This window comes from Heterodontus francisci, chromosome 22, assembly GCF_036365525.1.
Source record: "Heterodontus francisci isolate sHetFra1 chromosome 22, sHetFra1.hap1, whole genome shotgun sequence".
Lineage (NCBI taxonomy): Eukaryota > Metazoa > Chordata > Chondrichthyes > Heterodontiformes > Heterodontidae > Heterodontus > Heterodontus francisci.
In genome coordinates this window covers 57,778,556-57,798,225 of record NC_090392.1, presented here as the reverse complement: position 1 = coordinate 57,798,225, position 19,670 = coordinate 57,778,556, and the positions used below count along the sequence as shown (strand labels likewise).

General features: G+C 41.8%; 1 protein-coding gene across 2 annotated transcripts in view; it reads right to left on the bottom strand.

Moving 5' to 3' along the window:
* Window positions 1–19,670, bottom strand: part of LOC137381377 (otoancorin-like) — a 152,733-nt gene that overhangs the window by 14,245 nt on the left and 118,818 nt on the right. For both annotated transcript variants that reach the window (XM_068053869.1, XM_068053868.1), the window contains 9 exons: window positions 17,810–18,003; window positions 17,591–17,684; window positions 15,580–15,745; window positions 14,200–14,390; window positions 6,125–6,277; window positions 5,187–5,335; window positions 4,080–4,219; window positions 3,397–3,494; window positions 2,018–2,159 (listed from right to left, as the gene is read on the bottom strand). In XM_068053869.1, the coding sequence (XP_067909970.1) occupies window positions 2,018–2,159; window positions 3,397–3,494; window positions 4,080–4,219; window positions 5,187–5,335; window positions 6,125–6,277; window positions 14,200–14,390; window positions 15,580–15,745; window positions 17,591–17,684; window positions 17,810–18,003 (1,327 nt within the window). The remainder of the gene's footprint in view (window positions 1–2,017; window positions 2,160–3,396; window positions 3,495–4,079; window positions 4,220–5,186; window positions 5,336–6,124; window positions 6,278–14,199; window positions 14,391–15,579; window positions 15,746–17,590; window positions 17,685–17,809; window positions 18,004–19,670) is intronic.

Below are 19,670 nucleotides of genomic sequence, written 5' to 3'. Positions count from 1 at the left end.
TCGTGAGAGGGATGATGGAATATAATGTGGAAACGATGGTTATCCACTTTGGTAGAAGGAATAGATATGCAGAGTATTTCTTAAATGGCAAGAGATTTGGAAGTGTAGCTGTACAAAGGGACCTGGGTGTCCTCGTCAATAAGTCACTGGAAGCTAACATGCAGGTGCAGCAAGCAATTAAGGTGGCTAATGGTATGTTAGCCTTTATCTCAAGAGGATTTGAGTACAGGAGTAGTGAAGTCTTGCTTCAATTGTATAGAACCTTGGTTAGACCGCACTTGGAGTACTGTGTGCAGTTTTGATCCCCTTACCTTAGGAAGGATATTATTGCCATAGGGGGAGTGCAACGAAGGTTCACCAGACTTGTTCCCGGGATGGTGGAACTGTCCAATGAAGAGAGATTGGGGAAACTGGGCCTGTATTCTCCAGAGTTTCAAAGAATGAGAGGGGATCTCATTGAAACCTACAAAATACTTAAAGGGATAGACAGGGTAGATGCAGGTAAGAGGCTTCCCCTGCTTGGGGAGTGTAGAATCAGGGGACACAATTTCAAAATAAGGCAGAAGCCACTTAGGACAGAGACGAGGAGAAATTTCTTTACTCAGAGGGTTGTGAATCTTTGGAATTCTGTACCCCAGAGGGCTGTGGAAGCTCAGTCATTGAGTATGTTTAAAGCAGGGATTGACAGATTTCTAAATACAAATGACATAAGGGGATATGAGGACAGTGTGGGAAAAAGGCATTGAAATGGATGATCAGCCATGATCGTATTGAATGGCAGAGCAGGCTCGATGAGCTGAATGGCCTACTCCTGCTCCTATGTTCCTATGTCCTATGTTATGACACGTTTAGATAAGGTAGACAAAGAAAAGCTGTTCCCATTAGCTGATGGTACAAGGACACAGATTTTAGGTTTTGGGCAAAAGATGCTGGGGGAAGTGAGGAAGAACTTTTTTATGCAGTGAGCGGTAATGACCCAGAACTCACTACCTGTGAGCGTTCTGGAAGCAGCAATGATTAATGATTTCAATAGGGAATTGGGTGAGCACTTGAGGGAAATAAACTTGCAGGGCTACAGGGATAGAGCGGGGGAATGAGACTGACTGAATTGCTCTACTAGAGCCGGCATGGACTCAATGGGCCAAGTGGCCTCCTTCTGTGCTGTAATGACTCTATGACGCTATACGTTGCTGCGAGTGATTCCCTGTTCCTCCACAGGGTGCTCAAATTTTGAGGTGAAATTCCACTTTTTACACTCTATACCCAGAGTAAAAAAAACCCAAAAGTTATGCCTTATTGAATGAGGTGTAACAGTGTTTTAAATAGTGTACTAAGCCATAATTACAGCTGAACAGCCTCTCTAGCACTGAAAAACAAATTTTATATTTGCGGAATGTCAAATTTCTCCATTGGGATAAAAAAAATTCTGTAAGTTTCTAATGTAATAATTACAAAAAATTTTATGAAATTTTAATTTCTACCTTAATCCTCTATGTATATCCCAATCTATATTTTGCTTTCTGTAAAATGATTAAAAGGTGAAGGATAATCAGTGCATTTTATTTCCGGGTTTGCTGTCTGTGAGAATTCTTCAATGTGGTTGATTGCTTAGCCTGTTTGATGATATCACTGCTGCAGAACGCCAGAAATCCCTTATAGTTGGCAGCAGAATCAAATTAACATTGGAAAATCCACACTTGCTTTGTTTGACTCTATTTTACTAACTAGTACAAGTTGAAGTACTCAACCAATGAGTCAGCCCAAAGTTTGAGCATTGTACAATTCATAGCAGTGCTACTAGGAAGAAACAAGGGTTTTTGTGATACAGGGCAAAGGCAGGTATGTTGAGTTAGGGCACAGATCAGTCATCATCCCTTTGAATGGCAGAACTGACTCAAGGGCTAAATGGCCTACTCCTGTTCCTATGTTCTGAAGAAGCATCAACTCTTCCCATTCAGCATACAACAGTATCTTACAAACTTTGTCACTGAGATTGGTTTATAAAGCTGCTGCTTACCTGCACCATTACGGACTCGTGCATATCCTGCATTTTCATTCAAGGCTTCAAGCTTTTCCTTTGACAATGCTTCTTTCTGTGCTTCCGTTACAGCGCCATAGTTTTGTGGTCCCAAATTTCTCAGTTGCTCAATATTCATAGCCTAATATAATGGGAAAGAGAAATTTCTGTCAGCTGATTAAGAACAGCAATTGCATCTGAAATCCATTTAGATGCTCCCACAGATGATTTGAACAAAAGCCTTCAATGAAGTGTCCCCATTTTAAACAGAAGTGTCGCAAAGGATTACCAAAGCAACATGTAAGTGCCAACAAATTCACAGGCCTATTTTGCACTTTATTAGGGAGCTTTCAGTCATTGCCCATTTATGGAAAAGCCTATGTAGATCTGCCATCTTGATGACCAAAGACAAACAATGGGACAGGTTTCCCTGTTCCTGCACCTGGGTGCATTAGATTGACTTGGGTGCAATGCATAGAAGAATATTGGCTGGAAAGGACTGCATGCATGTTAAGAGGCCTGCCCTAACATCTGTTGCTCCACAAATTATTCAAGTAGATTTTTTTATTACTACAGCAGAACCTTGATTGTTTGGATGGGGACTGAGGGTGTCTCCTATATTATAGAGTTATTTAAGGTTCCGTTCTAAGACACCAAACATTGTATAGTGGCAGGCACAATTGTGATATAATAATCTTACTGGGCAACTCATTATTTCATTATTCATCAATAAGATAAAGGGGGTAAAATTTCTCTTTGGGAGGGGAGCATAATGGGCAGTAGTAAATTAGCGGTCCATTAAACATCTTACCCCATTTTCTTTATTCCATTCTATGAGGTAAATAGGTTCCCTTTGTCATTTTCAGTTGGAACAGGCATCTGTACAATGCAAGCTCCAATCAGTTCCATGAACGATGGAACCGAAGAGTGTTGCAGCCTCACGCTCTGCAATCATGACCCTTGCCCTTGCAACTTAACTTGTAGCTGACTGTCCCAACCTGATCTTGAGGCCTCAATCTGACACTGGGACGCCTGTTTGCTGCTCCACAGCTCGTCTGGCAGATTTAAATGAGGGAGGGGCCTCAAAATTGCTGGGGGCGAAGGAACCATTTTGCCACTGGAATAGCCAGCCGACCGGTGTGCTTCACCAAAATGTCAAATGGACTCCAAGATGTTTTCGAGTACAATAAAAATCAATAATATCCCTCAACTGTGTTAAAGCACTAAAATAAAAGCAAAATACTGTGGATACTGGAAATCTCCATTTTTATTGCATTAAAGCACTGTCACATGTTCCCTAGCATCTGCTGTTCTAGTTTGATTCCTTCCAATAATCCAGTTTCCCATATAGTATATTACAGAGTTACTCTGACACTTGCCGAAAAGACACTGGGAGGGAACCTGGAGACAGCTGCTGGTGTCAAAAACGAAACTGCCGATGTCATCAATTTGGGCACTTCTTCTGCATTGAGTCCAGCTGTAAAAAAAACCCACATAAGATTGCTCATAATTGGATAGATCAAGCCATTAAAGAGAAGTCCAGTTTCAATACTTTCAACAGTTTCTGTACAACCAACAGCTTTGTCTAGTTTCTGCCGTACATGTGATGATGGCTCTTGGGTATATACAAGACAGAAACCTGAGAGAGTGGTAGGGTGCTATTCTTGACCAATTCTCTAGCAAGATTGTTTTGTGAACGATAGTCATTCCTGCCACTTCTATTAAATTCCTCCCCTGATCAATCCTGGTGCTCTGTGCATTTTTTTAACTTCTTATGCCCTATTTCTATCACAGTGATCCAGGAAGATTTGGCCTATTGTTTCCAATAGTTCAAGAGTCAAGAACAACAGGAATGAGGATATGGAATTCACTCCCACAGTTTATGGTACAGGCAGAAACTGCCAACATTCAAGAATAAATCGGATTGAAAGAGTTGAAGGGATATGAGGATCGGGTCGGGAAATCTGATTGGAATTATTTGTTTGTTTGCAGGGTAGACAATGACAGGAAATTGTTGGAACAAATAGTCCATTCTGGATTGTACCCTCCATGCATTTCTTACCTGCTACTACTCCTATCTCTTGTAACTCTGCGCCAGTCCAGTCTCCCACGTTGGAAAATGCCGCTACTGCTTTATCCTTCAAAGCAGTTAAAGTCTCTATTTTAGGACACATCTTATTCCCAATATCCCTGGCAGCAGAGCTACAGAATATAAAACAAAGCAATCTGTGAGCGTTTGTTATTGTCTTAGCAATGCTTAGTACAAATTTATAATGATGAAGCGAAGTAAAATCTGATCCTCATAAGCCACTAAAAATAAAAACACTGACACGCAAGTACAGTGGTGTGCAACTGCAGGGATGGGGAAGTGAGGTTCATGAATGTGACCAATTTCTGTTCACTTTGCATGAATTACCATGAATTTTCTCAATTTATTTAACCCTGTAGAAGATATTTAATGCAATGCACCCTCCAGTGTGTAAAATGCACCAAACAGACCAGTAACTTTCCATCCTTGCTCCCCAGTCAGTGCTAAAGGTATTTGGTCTCAGCTAGGATGGAGGTAAGCATGCTGCGGTGAACTGTATGTCCAAGTGATGGGAAGATGAGAAAGAAAATCAGCCCTGATTCCCAGTCCAATTTCTTTCCAGCGACCTCTTCTGGAAGTGGTTTGTGGACATTTGGAACATACTCAACTATGATGTTGACTAGCTCACTGTCTGGCCTCACAATAAAGCATGGCTGCTTGGAAGGCTAAGGCTGTGGAACTTGACACTACTAAGAGTCAGCATTGCCAAGAGAGAAGGGAGGAAAAGGAAAGAAAATTGTAAAAAAAAACTCAATGGACTTTTCTATAGTCAACTTTACTTCATTTTAATTTGACAAATGGAACCCCAAAAACCTACACCAATTCTCCCCTGGCCTCTACAGATGAGATCAATTCTCTGCACTACTGCAAGCAGTACAACAGCTGCAAGTTTCTGGAGTACCTTCAAACCCGTCATTTTTTGAAGCACTTCCCTGATACTGTATCAACTGCTTTCCTCGAAGTCTGTTCCAATAAGCATGACTGAGACAGTTTTGAGGATAATATTTCCTTTTCCAGATCTCTATGTCATATGTAGAAGTTAAAAGACCAAAGCAAAAATGACTATTGAGTTGCTTTTACCTGTAGGCTGTCGCATTAATGTTCTTGATCTGATCTGGACTACGGGTACAAAGGAAATAGCCCATGGCAACCAGATCTGTGCTACTGAGCATACTGTCTGTTCGATCACCCAAAAAATTCTGCACAATGATCTTGGCTTCTGTGTTATTCTTTAAAGGAAAGAAAATCTCTGTAAATCATCAATCCATGCAAGCAAGAACGTAATTATACAACTGTAAATTAATCACAACAAATGTATATATGTTTATCTTTGAGAATTCATCTTCAGAAGGTATGAATTGCAAATAGAACAATCAGAATAATGAAGGCACCATTTTGCACGAGAGGTATGACAAGACTTGCCATATGTTACCCTTCACTCAACACCCTTCACTCCTCTAACTGTGGATCATTGCTTTGTTCCCTTTGCTTGACCATTGGAGGTTGATATTTTTAGTCACTACACCTGTGATCGCTGGAATTTTCCCCCTAAACCAGCTTCACCTGGTTACCATCCTTCAAAAGCGAGCTAAACTCTATGGGGTATATCTTTGTCTGGCTCATCTTTTGTAGATCCCACCAATTTCTACATTCTATCAGTGAAATGAATGAAATGAACGTCAGGCAGGTTCTGTTATGGGTGGACAATATTACCACCCAAGCGAAGAAGATAAAAATCTAGCTAATCTCATCAGCAGTGTCATTGGTCAGTCATTCTTGTTGAACAATAATGAACATCATGTAACCCATTGTTTGTAACCAAGCAAAAAAATAAAGTTACTTGTTCTAAATAGGTTCATTACTCTCATATTCTTCCTTATGGAAACTCCTTGAAAGTCAGAATGTAATTCAGGGCCAATTGAAAACAGTTCCAACTATGGCCTTTGCCTGAAATAAAACACTTCCAAAGAAATGGTTTTTCAGGTGATATAAATGGTAAATCAACAGCACATCCTCACCTCATTGTCGACCCATTCCTTGTATTCTGAGATTGCACCAATAGTGTCAATATCAGGTTTAGTGAAATACTTCTTTACTTCCTCATCATTGAAGCCAAGTGTGATGCGCTTCAGAGAGGCAAGCTGGTCATTTGAGATATTCATACCAAAAGCCTGAAGAGACAAGAATCGACATATAAAGAACAACAACTTGCGTATATATAGTGGCTTTAATGTAGTAAAATGTCCCCAGGCACTTCACAGGAACATAATCAGACAAAAATTAACTAAAGAAGGTAATACTAGGACAGGAGACCAAAATCTCAGTCACATTGGTAAGTTTTATGGAGCATCTTCAAGGAGGAGAGAGAGATAGACAGGCAGAGAGTTTTAAGCAGGGAATTCCAAAGCATAGGGCCAGGACAGCTGAAGGCCCGGCTGCCAATGGTGGAATGATCAAAATCAGACATGTGCAAATGGCCAGAATTGGAGGAATGCAGAGATCTTGGAGGCTTAAGGAAGTTACAGAGAGAGGGAAAGATGAAGCCATGGAGGGATTTCAGAACAAGGACAAGAATATTAACATCAAGGCATTGCTGGATTGGGAGCCAACATAGCATAAAAGTATAAAGGTTGTAGTTTATTCTCAGTTCTGAATCTGATACAAAATATATTTGGAAGAGAACTAACCATGTTAACACAAGGTTTAAACATTTTCTTTGGTGCACTAACAGTGATGGACACTGTGTGGGAGATTAGTTTATATTTTGCGTTTTGATAAAACCGATTTCTGCTTCCACCAGACATTCAGGTAGTGAGTTTCAGTTGAGCCAGGAAACTTTGCCAAGTTGAGATAATTAGTCAAATTTGGAGATTTATGCTCTTGCTGCATTATTGAGCAGGTTTTTACTGAGGTCTCTAATACTAATGCTCTCTCAAACTCCTTATTTAGATTATGAAGAGTGAAACTGGATTCAAGCAAACACTCAGATGGTGATAAAGAAAGTTTGACATTGGGCCAGATTTTGTTGTCAAAGTAATAGTGTTCGTTGCTATATATGCGTAAATGGTACAGCAACTTCAGGCCAGGAGCAGATGCACGGTTAAATGCGAATATCCAAATGTGCTGCTCCGTCTTTAGCTTTGCAGAAACATCACCTCGCTGTCTGCCTTACCATTGTATTGCACTGAATGGCGTGAAGTTTCTGTATTTATACCGTAGACATGAATTAAACTCCCCACAGAAAGTCATGGCTTTTCAAGCGTAGGTACAGTTTTAGCATCATGATAATTCTTAATTGCTGGCAGTCAATCTCTTGCAGTGAAAATTAACTATTACAAGTGTGGAGGCTCATTCCTTTGGGCATTAATTGTAGAATATTTTAAAAATATAATGTAAATCATTTTAATTTTCCTTTCTATCTTTCTTCTCTCTCTTTCTTAATCCAATCTCTCTTTCCCTCCTTATTTCGCTTTCTGTACTTGATTTGACATTGAAATCACCCACTTGAATTTAAACTTCTTTCTTGGCCCTTCCACTGTTTATTTCTCATTCTTTCAATCTGATTGCAATTTTAATTTTTTTACTCGTGAAATAATTTTACCCAAACTCTGAATATTTAAATCAATGTTGTTGAGTTATCTCCAAAACAGAAATGAGAGGATTCAGTTGTGTGTAAAATCCTGGGCGAAGTTTACGGAAAGAATTTTGCTTGCCCTGACGGCTCAGGCCCCAAAGGCCCTGTTTCACATGTTGTGCTATTATCAGCTCAATCTAGTGAGCAGAATATTGTGAGCCAAAGGGTGCAGGGTAGGTTTAACTAATGGCAGATACTGTCTGTTGCCCTGTTGCAGCACGATCTGCCTCTCCGTCATTTGCATTTTTGCAAGTACTTCATGGAACTTCTCAGTGTAGGGATCTAGGGTGTAAAATTTATCTCGGATGGAAGCAAACTGGCAGTTTGATTTACACACTGAAGTCAATATAAAAGAAAATTGGGCAGTGTGTAAAACCGGCTACTAATTTGCTATCTCCTATTCTTCACTACTGCCCATGGTGATTTTCACGAATTTCATCTCTACATTGTTTGACAACCACAGTACCATTACACGGTATAATGCATTCTTCTACTGCTAAAGTACATCTGCCTGTAACTTAGTGTGTTACGTTAAGATCACAAGATTTAATTACTGCATCTTCCTGTGCCAAATAGAGGCTGGGCTTTCAAAGGCAGATTTTCAAGTTAATTAAAGGTCTCACTGATCTACTTTTATAAATACTTTTATTTACAATAAAGAGCTGTACAGAGCCTCAATAAAACCCCATCTGAAGTATTATGTTCAGTTTTGAGCAATGTACCTCAAGAAATATATCCTGGCCTTAGAAGGAGTACAGTCCTAATTTACCAAAATTGAACTGTGGCTAAAAGGGTTAAATTATGAAGACAGGTTGCATGAGCTTGTGTTATATTCCCTTGAGTTTAGAACATTGGGATGATCAGATTGAGGTACTTAAACTGATAAAAGGATTCAATAGACTAGATACAGAGAATTTATTTCATCAGGTAGAGCAATTCTGAAAAAAAAGGGGACACGAGCTCAAAATTAGCACTAAGTCATTCCAGAATGAAATTAGGGAACATTTTTTCACTCAAAGGTTTATAGAAATGTGCAACTCCCTCACTAAAAGACTGTGTATGCTGGGTAGATTGAAATTTTAAGACTGAGATCAACAGGTTTTTTACTTGGTAAAGGTATCAAGGGATATGAATCAAAGGTGGATAAATGGAGTTAAGGTACAGCTCAGGCATGTTCTAATTAAATGGTTCAATAGGTCTGAGGGGCTGAATGGCCTATTCCTGTTCCTATGTTCATATGCTGTCTGTGATTTTCAGTCCACTGAAGTGAACTGACTTAATTTAAAATAAATGGAAACTGATTCCCCTAAAACATTCATTAATGGCGATAATGAATAATGCCACAGGAATTTGAATTGAACACTCAGCTCTTGCCTCACGTTTTAACTAACCCTCTATCTTGCCTTCCACAGTAACAAATACTGGATCATTCACTGTGGTTTCTCCGCTAATGGATGATTGGCAACGTGGTGTAAAAAATTGGTCTAATCTCATAACCATCAATTTAGTAAAAATTATTTGTTCAGCATCCAGAGAAAGGGAAAGTTCCAGCTCACCAAAGCTGCTCTTTGAGATTTTCATAAAACTACTCCTTTTACCATTTGTTCTAGGCTGCTTTGTCATAGCAGTCACAGTATGCCACAATAAACAGAAGTGAAAACTTAATAGTCAAGCTAAATCACATTCTCAATTAGCCTACAAGTTAATGCCTTCGGCTGCCAGTTAATTTTTCAATTCTTTCTCCGATGTGCTCTCCCCTAAAATTCCATTTATTCCTCATTATGCATTTCTAGTCTCTCTTAGCATTCTAAATTGCTTTTATTGGCTATGTAATATTTCTGTAACCTTCATCAACATGTTATCTCAAAGGCCCAGAACCCTATCAATTTTTCTTTCATTTTCTTTGAGAATATTCAGTAAAACTGTTAGTTTTGGACCAGAGTAGACTTGAATATTTGAAGCCTGATTTATAGCTCCAGCCTTGCTCTATAGAAGCAAGGTAGTTTCAATATTTTGCACATAAATAAGCGAGTTGATTGAGGAGATAAAAGTGTTTATGTTGACGGAGCTTCAGAATCTGTATAAGCATCTGGAATCCTCAATCAGTTCTCTTACTCATCTCCTCCATGCACTGGGTCTTTCTTTTCCACAGTGAGATCAGTCAAAATTGACTAGCTCCTGAATCAGTGTTTTTCATTAATTTTGAGTTGAAGGTCTATTGTTCAAAGGCAACCCCCAGAAATACTCCAACATGCTAATGAGTAATGGGCCTTCTGTCTGCACGCATGATCTTCCACATAGTGAGCTCCTGAGTCCAAACTGAGCAGTCTACTGAGTAAAAACTGGGGGTACGGGCTGCAGAACTAACAGTTCCACAGGAACTGTGGCTTGGAAATTCTTGGGTCCCTGATTCAGTGGCTAAGGTCTGGTGAGATAAGACCTACATCTGCTGAAACTGCAGGAAGCTGACTCCATGAGAATCCCACCCTATTTTATGCGCTCCCCTGCAGCGGGTTTGGAGACAGGGAGAGCATAAAATCGGGTGGGATGGTGGTGGGGGAGAGGGGGTTCCCGCCACCACCAAAATTGAGTCCAGAGCAGGAAGGCCGACAAACGGCCTTCCCACCCCGCCACTAATTGATGCCCGTATCTGGGCAATTAATTCCCAATTAAAGGCCTCATCCCGCCTCCGCCGCAATAAGCCATGCAGTGGGCGGCCCTATCTCCACATAGCAAGCGAGGCACGAGAAAGCATGTAGCTGCTTCCCGGCTCCGGGTGGTGGGTGTCCTCTGTTAAATGGCACAGTGCCTGAATGAGGGACCCAGGACCCAGCATCAGAAGTGGGGGGGGGGGGGGGGGACCGTTGTGAGCCACCCTCCTGCCCTTGCTGCTGACCCCCCCACAGCGCCCTCCCCCATGACCCCCTCCCTGCAAGAGCTCTCACGCCATGACCTGTGATCTGGGTCCAGCACCACTCCTGGGCTTTTGATAGGTGCTCCACTGGCAGCAGCACTACCTCCGCAATGGCGCTGCTCTGTGAAAGAGCTGCCGGCCTCTGATTGGTCAGCAGCTCTCTGAAAGTAGGACTTCCGTCGCCGGGGTCCTTGATCCCAACAAAGGGCCACACTGTCCACTTAAGTGCCTAACTGGCACTAGATTTGCCAGGCCTTTGACAGAAGAGGCGTCGCGGGGTTCTTGGGGTCGCTTTTTCTGGACGTTGAGACCCCCATCGTCAGCATCGTTTTCCTAATGTCAATAATGATAGCTGGACAAAGTCGGAAGTCCCACCTGCAGAGGGTCTAAATACATTGGGGAGGAGAAAGGAGGTAGACCATGTCCAAAACTTCTGTACTAACAACGTAGAGGATGCTGTGAAAATACAGTCGGCTCAAATTAGAGAACAGGGGAATGCAATTGTTGGAGTACTGGGTAGAAACCATCACATGCAGCAGCATGGGCTATGTGGAAGAAGGTGGCTGTGGCTGTGAGTAGAACCTCCATAACCCCAAGAATCCCTTTGCTAGGTCAAAAGTAGTTAATGCCATCACTAGATCAGCAAAGGTAAGAGCATTTTCAGTTGAATAAGAGTGCAGTTAAATAAACCACATCGACTTAATAGATGTTCCCTAGTACAACAATCAAGCATTTCTCTTTGGAGCATCACATTGCACCATGTTCCTTGTCCCAGAAGCAGAGTCACTTGGTGACTCTTGTTAAGTATCTCACATCCTGAATGCTATGCTGGCACAATGACATTTGTCATCCTAGATCCAATTTCCCTTACATCTACCATACATTCAATGAATCCTGATTGATTGCAACCGCAAGCTATGGAGATTGCAGCAAGCAGTTAATACTCTTCCTCCTGAAGGAAACAGTACACAATGCCAGGCTATTGGAGCAGGAAGTGCCACTATCCAGAATTTAACACTACATGAAGCAGAAGCACTGGCAAGAACGGCCTTCAATTCTTGGGGAGTTGGGGATGGCGATTTCAGTAGATTTGCGAGATAATACTCTTTCATATTGAATACTCTTGTGTATTCTTCAAGCTCTTCACCAGTTACCACTTTCCTCATAAAAGATCCAAAAAAAGTTAGCTGATTAGGATAGAAAGTTACTCAGGCACACCAATCGTTAGCAATCCAGCTTTTTCCCTCCAGAGACTGCAGGCCAGGGTACTGCTGAGATGACTGCTGATGAGCAAGGCCTTGCACTCCCTGCTACCTCTGGCAATATTGGCAAGCGCTCATTTGCCCCTTTATTGACCCTTCCTTGCGTTCAACAGCCCAGAGATACCCTCTGAATGGGGTAGGGATAATGTTGACGAGAAATCATCATGAAGAGAAACACATAGCACAAAGAAAGTCAAAGGATACAAATGTGAAAGTGCAGCCTGATGAAGTTGAGCAGAATTGTAAGACACTTTCACCCCCAACTGCAGAGCAAGGGGATGATGATTTTAGGAAAGAAATGGTACAGAACTTCAGACACGTGAGGAGGCTCTGCTTGGCTTTCCTGACAACTGTGGCTAATGGCTGTGTTAATGATGAAGTCCACTGCCCTGCTGTGTGCCAACATCTAAGACCATTTCAACTCATTGCACAGAAGCCTGGACAAAGTGGTTCTCCACTGGATTTAATTTAAATCACCCAGTTGGTATCATTAATTTAGCTAGAAAATTGGATACTATAATATTGCTTGAATACCAATAGTCACTATGCATCATTGTGTGAAGTGTTTTGAGAAGTTGCAACACGTTAATGGGGCCCTTTAAATGCAAGATGTGATTTTTCTTTTAAGTAGGCCTTGCTGCAACATCATTTACAATTTAAAGATAATTGGATTGCTAATGATGCAACAAAATGTAAAATCTGACCACTGTCTAACAGAGATTCCTCCAACTTTCTTCCACATATGGTGCAACACTGCAGGAAGAACTGTGATGTGTATCCTTATTATGAATGCAATGGGGGTGATTTACATCTGTTAGCTGTTCTATTCACACTGAAAAATGGGGAAGGATGCAAGAACATTTTTACAAACTCTCACTGCCTGTTCGCTGCCCGAGGTCCACCCAATTCGATTTTGGAGTGGACAGCTCAACGGGGGGGGGGGGGGGGGTGGCCATTGTTCCCATCCATAACAGGCAAAAGCCTTATTCGATATTTATATGAGCGACCTATGCCATTTATAAAGCTGACACATGGGGCTGGACTTTAAGGAGCCCTCAATGCTGGATCCGTGGTGGGGGAGGCCTGAAGATGGCCCTGGATGAAGCCCGCCACGGACCTCGACGCCAGCAGGGCCCAGCCCGGTATTACTGGTTGCGGCAAGGCCTCGTTGTGGCACCCCCCCCCCCCCCCCCCCCCCCGCTCGACAATGGGACTGCAATTTAAGTATTTAAATAAATTAAATTGCCGGAATTAATTAATTTCACATCGCGTCCTGATTTCCGGCTGCAATCTTGACCCCGGCAGCCGGCACTGCCGTGTCTTCGGATCCATGTCCAGGGAAACGAGGTGCAACACTGGTGGGGAGCGGGGAGGAGGGAGGAGGTAAATTTATCAATGCGGGAGGGGGGTGGGGGGATGGGGCCAAATTGACATCGTGGGTGTAGGGGATGATGGGAAGGGTTCTGCAGTTGTGGGGGGGGGGGAAGGTCAGATGGCAATTTGGGGGCGAAGGGCAAATAATTAATTTAATTGTTATTGGCAGGCTGGGAGAGGAGAAAAAGAAATGCATTTATTTATTTTCAATCACTTCACCTTTAAATATTTAAATTTCCTGGTAGGGCTGACAGCCCTTTAAAAATAGTATCAGAGCCTGCACACAAGCAGCTGCGCCATTGCGGGGGCGGACAGCCGGCCCCCTCCATGTGATCGAGGGGGGAGTAGCCCGTCCTGGCTATTTAAATGAGCCGCCGCGCTTGAGATCGTGGTGGCTCTTTGGCGTGCGGTTCACGCGGATGGGCTGCGCGGGCTTTATAAAATTCAGCCCGTGGTCCTCAATCGACCACCTCGGGCTGCTCCAAAAATAAAACAATAGAACTGATTTTTTTGGATGCTGGAAGAGGACCATGCAGGTTGACAGAAATCTTTCCACCCACTGCTGGTTGCTCATTCTTCCTCCCTCATCCGCACCATCCACCCTACGGTAGTTCATTGCCCCTTAAGGTAATACTTCTGGCACAGCACCTGGGTGGATTCAACAGAATTCTCTGCCCAACTGACTTGAAAGCTGCCTGACAGCCACTCCCAACTTGCCTAAATTATGAAGAACAGCACCGACCATGAAAACGGTTCAGGCTTCTCTCTAGTCTCATCAGGCAGATTGTGGAATTGCCCCACTGGCTGTGTGCCTGATGTACTTTGTATATGTAAATTGGCCCCCAATGTGTTCATAATCATTGCTAAGGTCACAACCAGAGCATGTCTTCTCTCATCAGTTTTCCTCACCTCCAAGGCCTTTGATTTTAAAGCTTTTAGCTGATCACTATTGAAGCTTGTGACCTCAGTCAGTGTGTCCAACGAATTTATGAAGTCTTCAGCTGAAATGCAACTCAACTGGTAAGCAGTCCACAAATTGTTTGCTTCACCAAGAACTTCAATTTGCTCTAAGGTGGGAGTTGTGCAATCTGGAAGTAGAACTAAACAACAGATAAGAAGAAAGACATTTAGCTACCCTGATGTTTTGTTCTGTCAATATCAGATAAAAATCACAATTCTTGAAAATGGAATGCAGGAACTATGCCGTATAGACCCCGGATCTTTGAGTTAGCTTCACTGGAAATTAAGATCAAAGCAATTACTCTGGTCAACTTTAGCAAAGTAATGGACTAAAGGTAATATTGGCAAGAAGGTGGGAACGCATCAGGTCAACCACCCAACGTACCATTTTACAACTTTGCTCCCCATCCCGCCTCCTAACGCTCCTCCGTGGGACTGGGAAAATTCAACCCCTCATCACAACCTTCTGACTCAGAGGTGAGAGTGTGGGGCGGCACAATGGCGCAGTGGTTAGCACCGTAGCCTCACAGCTCCAAGGACCCAAGTTCAATTCTGGGTACTGCCTGTGTGGAGTTTGCAAGTTCTCCGTGATCATGTGGGTTTTCGCCGGGCGCTCCGGTTTCCTCCCACCGCCAAAGATTTGCAGGTGATAGGTAAATTGGCCATTGTAAATTGCCCCTAGTATAGGGAGTATGGGATTACTGTAGGGTTAGTATAAATGGGTGGTTCTTGGTCGGCACAGACTCAGTGGGCCGAAGGGCCTGTTTCAGTGCTGTATCTCTAAGTACTAAGTAAGTAAACTGGATAAAAACTGCACCAAGCCAAATGTGTATCTGTAAAAACACAAACTCTTGGACCTCAATGCAATGAGTGTCCCAAAGAAAAGCAACTAGTTTTAACCTCAACTTTGGTGTTGCCTAATTAGTATTTATAATCAATTTATCTTCTACAGGCCTTGGTACTTCACCCAGGTCCATCAATGGAAAAATTAAAAATAATTTGTCTACATTATCATAATCAGCTGAGCATTCAGCATCTCATGGGCAGACAGCAGAGAGAGAAATCAGATAGGAAAGATCCCATGTCAGTCATAGACCCTGTTGACCTTTCTCTCATTGATTTAAATTGAAGGACAATTGGATTGGCACTATTACTGACTTGTGATCCTCTGTCAGATTTTCCACTCTGCACTCCCCCGAGAAGTTGTTTAAACTCCCAGGTGGCAAAGACAAAAATCACCTCCACACTGTGAGTAACGTATGAGTTCCCTTTGTTGTCCTTCTCCTTCATGTTTTTGGTCTGAAGGTATATAACCTCTGTGATACATACCTATTTCCCGTTTTCTCCTGTTGTTCACTGACGTATTGGTCATAATATTGAAGAGTTTCCAGTAAAGTGAAGAGAAGTCAAGGGAGTTGTCAAAATCAGGAGGGATAAAATTGTTCGTAGACTTGCGAGTGGAGAGGATCTCCTCGAGTGCTATTTTGATGTCATCCTAAAGAAAAAGCCAAGTGTTACAAAAGGAAGTCCACATTTAATATGTTTTATAATAACAGATTATTGGCACTTGGCTATGCCCAAGAAATACATGGTCCATGGGGATACAATGATTGGACATGAATTAGCAAAGGAAGAGTTAGAAAAGACCCTGAAAGTAATAGTGGACAACGTCCAGATAATATATCAAGGCAATTAGAAAAGGTAGTAGAATGCTTTGTAAGAAATGCTAATTCTGTAATTTTTCTGGCCTTTTTTATTTCTTTTGTTTCATGAGTTTTAAGTGCTTTCGTATAAGCTTTTGGTAAATGAAGAGTTAATTTTAGCTGTGTACCTTACTGAAAAAAATGCTGCCTATACAGTTTGAGTCAACTGGAATTACATTATGATGCAGCCTAATAACCTAAACAGATAAAGGGAAAGAAAAGAACAGATATCGAAAACCATGTAACAAGTTGTGATCAAAGTGTAACAGAAAAGCAGGATTAGTCTCGTCGAAAATGTATGATCTAATGGACCTCAAGGTTATAATGGACTGTTTATGCACCAGGGACACATGGTTTTGCACAAACATGTGATCATGATTAATGCATAAACTGAAGCATTGACAAACAAAATGAAATGACCAATCAAAACAGCGATTTGTATGAACCAACCGATTGGGGCCTCCTCCATGGCTACAAAGAATAAATGAACAGACTAGAGAGGTTTGGCATACAGATTTGAAGATGACGAAGCGAGAGACAAGAGGGGTTATGAGCAGTCTGTGCTGCTGGAGCTGGTGGAGAGAAAAGGCCACCTGGACTAGCATATCGACTGCCTTGGATTTCTTAAGTATTGCTTTTAGCCTTAATAACTCATCCTGATATCACTATATCAGGTGTCTCCTTGTCCAAATTCTTACTGCCTGGTCCAAGAACAATTTATAATTAAGGTTTCAAATTTTACAGCTTGGATATGCAGACATAAAAGTAGAACATAAATTTAAAGAAGTTACATTAAGGCTTTACAGTGCATTGGTTAGATCCCATTGAAAGTACAATGCTTATTTTTAGTAAGCAAGCCACAAAAAGAAATACAAATGTTGGAGAGGCCACAGAGAAGAACAACAATATTCCAAAGAATAAAGGAAGAGGGGAAAAGACTAAACTACATCATCTCATATATCCAGCCATGACAGCACTGTAATACTCTCCTCATACCTCTGTAAGATAAGGCTTTGTAAGGACAGTAAAACTACGAATGTTAGAAAACAAAAATAAACAGCTGTCTTTTGTTTAATGATATGGCATGGGGCAAAGACTTTATTATAAGTGAGACCATCATGCCCTTTTCTCATTATATATCGTACCTTTTTGACCAAGAATGGGTTACCTTTCCTACACTCTACTCTGGCTTGGCATCTATTTTTCTTTACGCTTCTTTGGAGTACCTTGGGATTTCTTTCTACAGTAAAGGCATTATAAAAATGCATGTCAGTGCTTTTAGAGTTTGGGTTTGAGAGTAAGTTAACATTTTTTCTCATACGTTTTCATATTTGGTCATTTACGTGTCAATGCCTGCTCCCTGGAAATGAGGATAAATGCATTGATCCCAAGTTCCTGGCAGGGAGCAAGAGTGTGGATTGGACATTTGACTGTATGGTGTTGCAACCTCATTCCTATTTGCTCGCCTGTTGAGCAAGGTTCTCTTTTGGAAGTATGAGGGGTTAGTGAATGTGGCTGATAAATTTCAGCAACTAACACATGACACCTAATCTTTGTTACTCAGCACCTGTGCCTAGACCTGCCAATGCAGGTACCAAACGTAAAATAACTATGCTGAGGCATTGTAGATTACTTACATTACTGGGGATCAATTTAAAATCATCAAGCTTTAGAACTGCCAGCAAGTCATGCAACCCAACAAGTTCATCGACTGTCCAGTTTGAGAGAGGCCTGGATTTAACGAAAAGAAATACATTTTATACAAAGTGCATTCATATCTATCATACATATTAGCCATGCAAACTCTGAAAACATCTTATTCAACTAAAACTGCAGTTCACCCTGCTTTTACTTACGGATAGGCTGACAGGATCTTCTGTCTAAGAGTTTCTTTCTTCCTGCCGTCAAATCGTCCACATTCACGGAGTTGATCAACAATCGCAAGGAAGACGGTATTATTTAAGTTTTTAATTTCTTCAATACTGAATGCACAGACCAGGGAACCCAAGCTGTTGCCTTGGTCCTCTGTCATTGAGGAAGCAGTCAAATTCTGTCAATGAATAATGGAACAAAACCAGTGAGTAACTCAAATTGCAAACCACGACTTCAGCTTTTTTTTTTGCATAAAATTCAGACATCATAAATTACACGATTTTTATAAGGGTAGCATAGAAAAACAAAGAAATTGCAAAGTGAAACAGGCTATTCGATAACCAGGCCCCATCAGCGATTATCCCCATGTGAGCAAATAATTCTAATCATATTTATCTGTCAAATTTCCACAACCATTCTGTTACGATCAGTTGAGGAAGGGGTCTCAGACTCCCCTCTTGCCCCTTTCCTGGTTTGGCTGTAACAGATTTTACTTTTAAAACACTGTTTTTATCTTAACCTCTCAGTGAGTCCTTGCTCTCTGTTCTCTAACTGTGATTGTAAATGAACTATTCAGACAGGCTTTCTTAGGTTTAAACAAGAAAGATGCAAGTTTATTAACCTTATCACTCAGTTAAAATGACTAAAATGCACGACGCAACCACTCTAGCGTGCATATGAGAGAAACACACACACACACATATAGATACAGAGGGGGAGACAGAATAAGGGGGGTGGGGGGTGTTGGAGTAGTAAATGTAATTCAGTTACTATCGTTAGTTTTGCTGTAAAATCCTTGATTGGAGTTGAAGTCGTGCAGTTCTCCCTGGGGCCCAGTACACACTTTCAAACTTGTTTCTCTGGTACCAGAAGGTTGAAGAGGTCCTCTGTCTTGAGGCTTAAGCTGCTTTTCTGGGACCCGGTGATTTTGCTTGAGAGAGAGAGAGAGAGACAGAGAGAGAGGCGCTTTCTTCTTGAATTTCAGTTGCAGTCTGCCCCAAACCTTTCTGTGAGACACGATTCAAACAGTTCCCAGATTTGTCGGCAGGTTATTCATGTGACCAGCTCTTTGTATGAAACAGCACCTTCTGCAAGGGTTGTTGATTCTTCAAAGCTTACTAGACACACCAGGTGGAGGGGGGGGGGGGGTGGAGTGCTGGCTCTTACACAGACAAGATGTGGATCATTATTGTTGCCGAGACCAATCTTGTAATTGAATCAATGAGAACTTCCATCATCTCTCCATTCAACAGTCTCTCAGAATGCAAATGTGCAGCCATGTTTTAGCTGTTCAGCTCTGTGGTCGTTTTAAACAGGTTATGTTCAATGTCCATAAAACGTTCAAGTAGTCTTCCATATGATGAAATTAACATATTTCCATTTGGCGCACTTCAAACACTTTCCTTTCATCCACCTATCCAATCTAATCTTAAATGTTGTCATAGATTTTGCCTCAACCATTAAGCCTGGTAGTGAATTCCACAGCCTTATAACTCCTAGGGTAAAGAAGTTTCTCCTGCCCTCTGTACTAAATCGCTTACATTTAACCCTGTGTCTCTGACTTATTGTGCTTAAGATGAGTGGTGCAGTGGTTAGCACCACAGCCTCACAGTTCCAGTGACCCAGGTTCAGTTCTGGGTGCTGCCTGTGCGGAGTTTGCAAGTTCTCCCTGTGACTATGTGTGTTTCTGGTTGGGTGCTCTGGTTTCCTCCCACAGCCAAAGACTTGCAGGTTGATAAGTAAATTGGCCATTGTAAATTTCCCTTAGTGTAGGTAGGTGGTGGGGATGTGGTAGGGAATATGGGATTAATGTAGGATTAGTATAAATGGTTAGTTGTTGGTCAG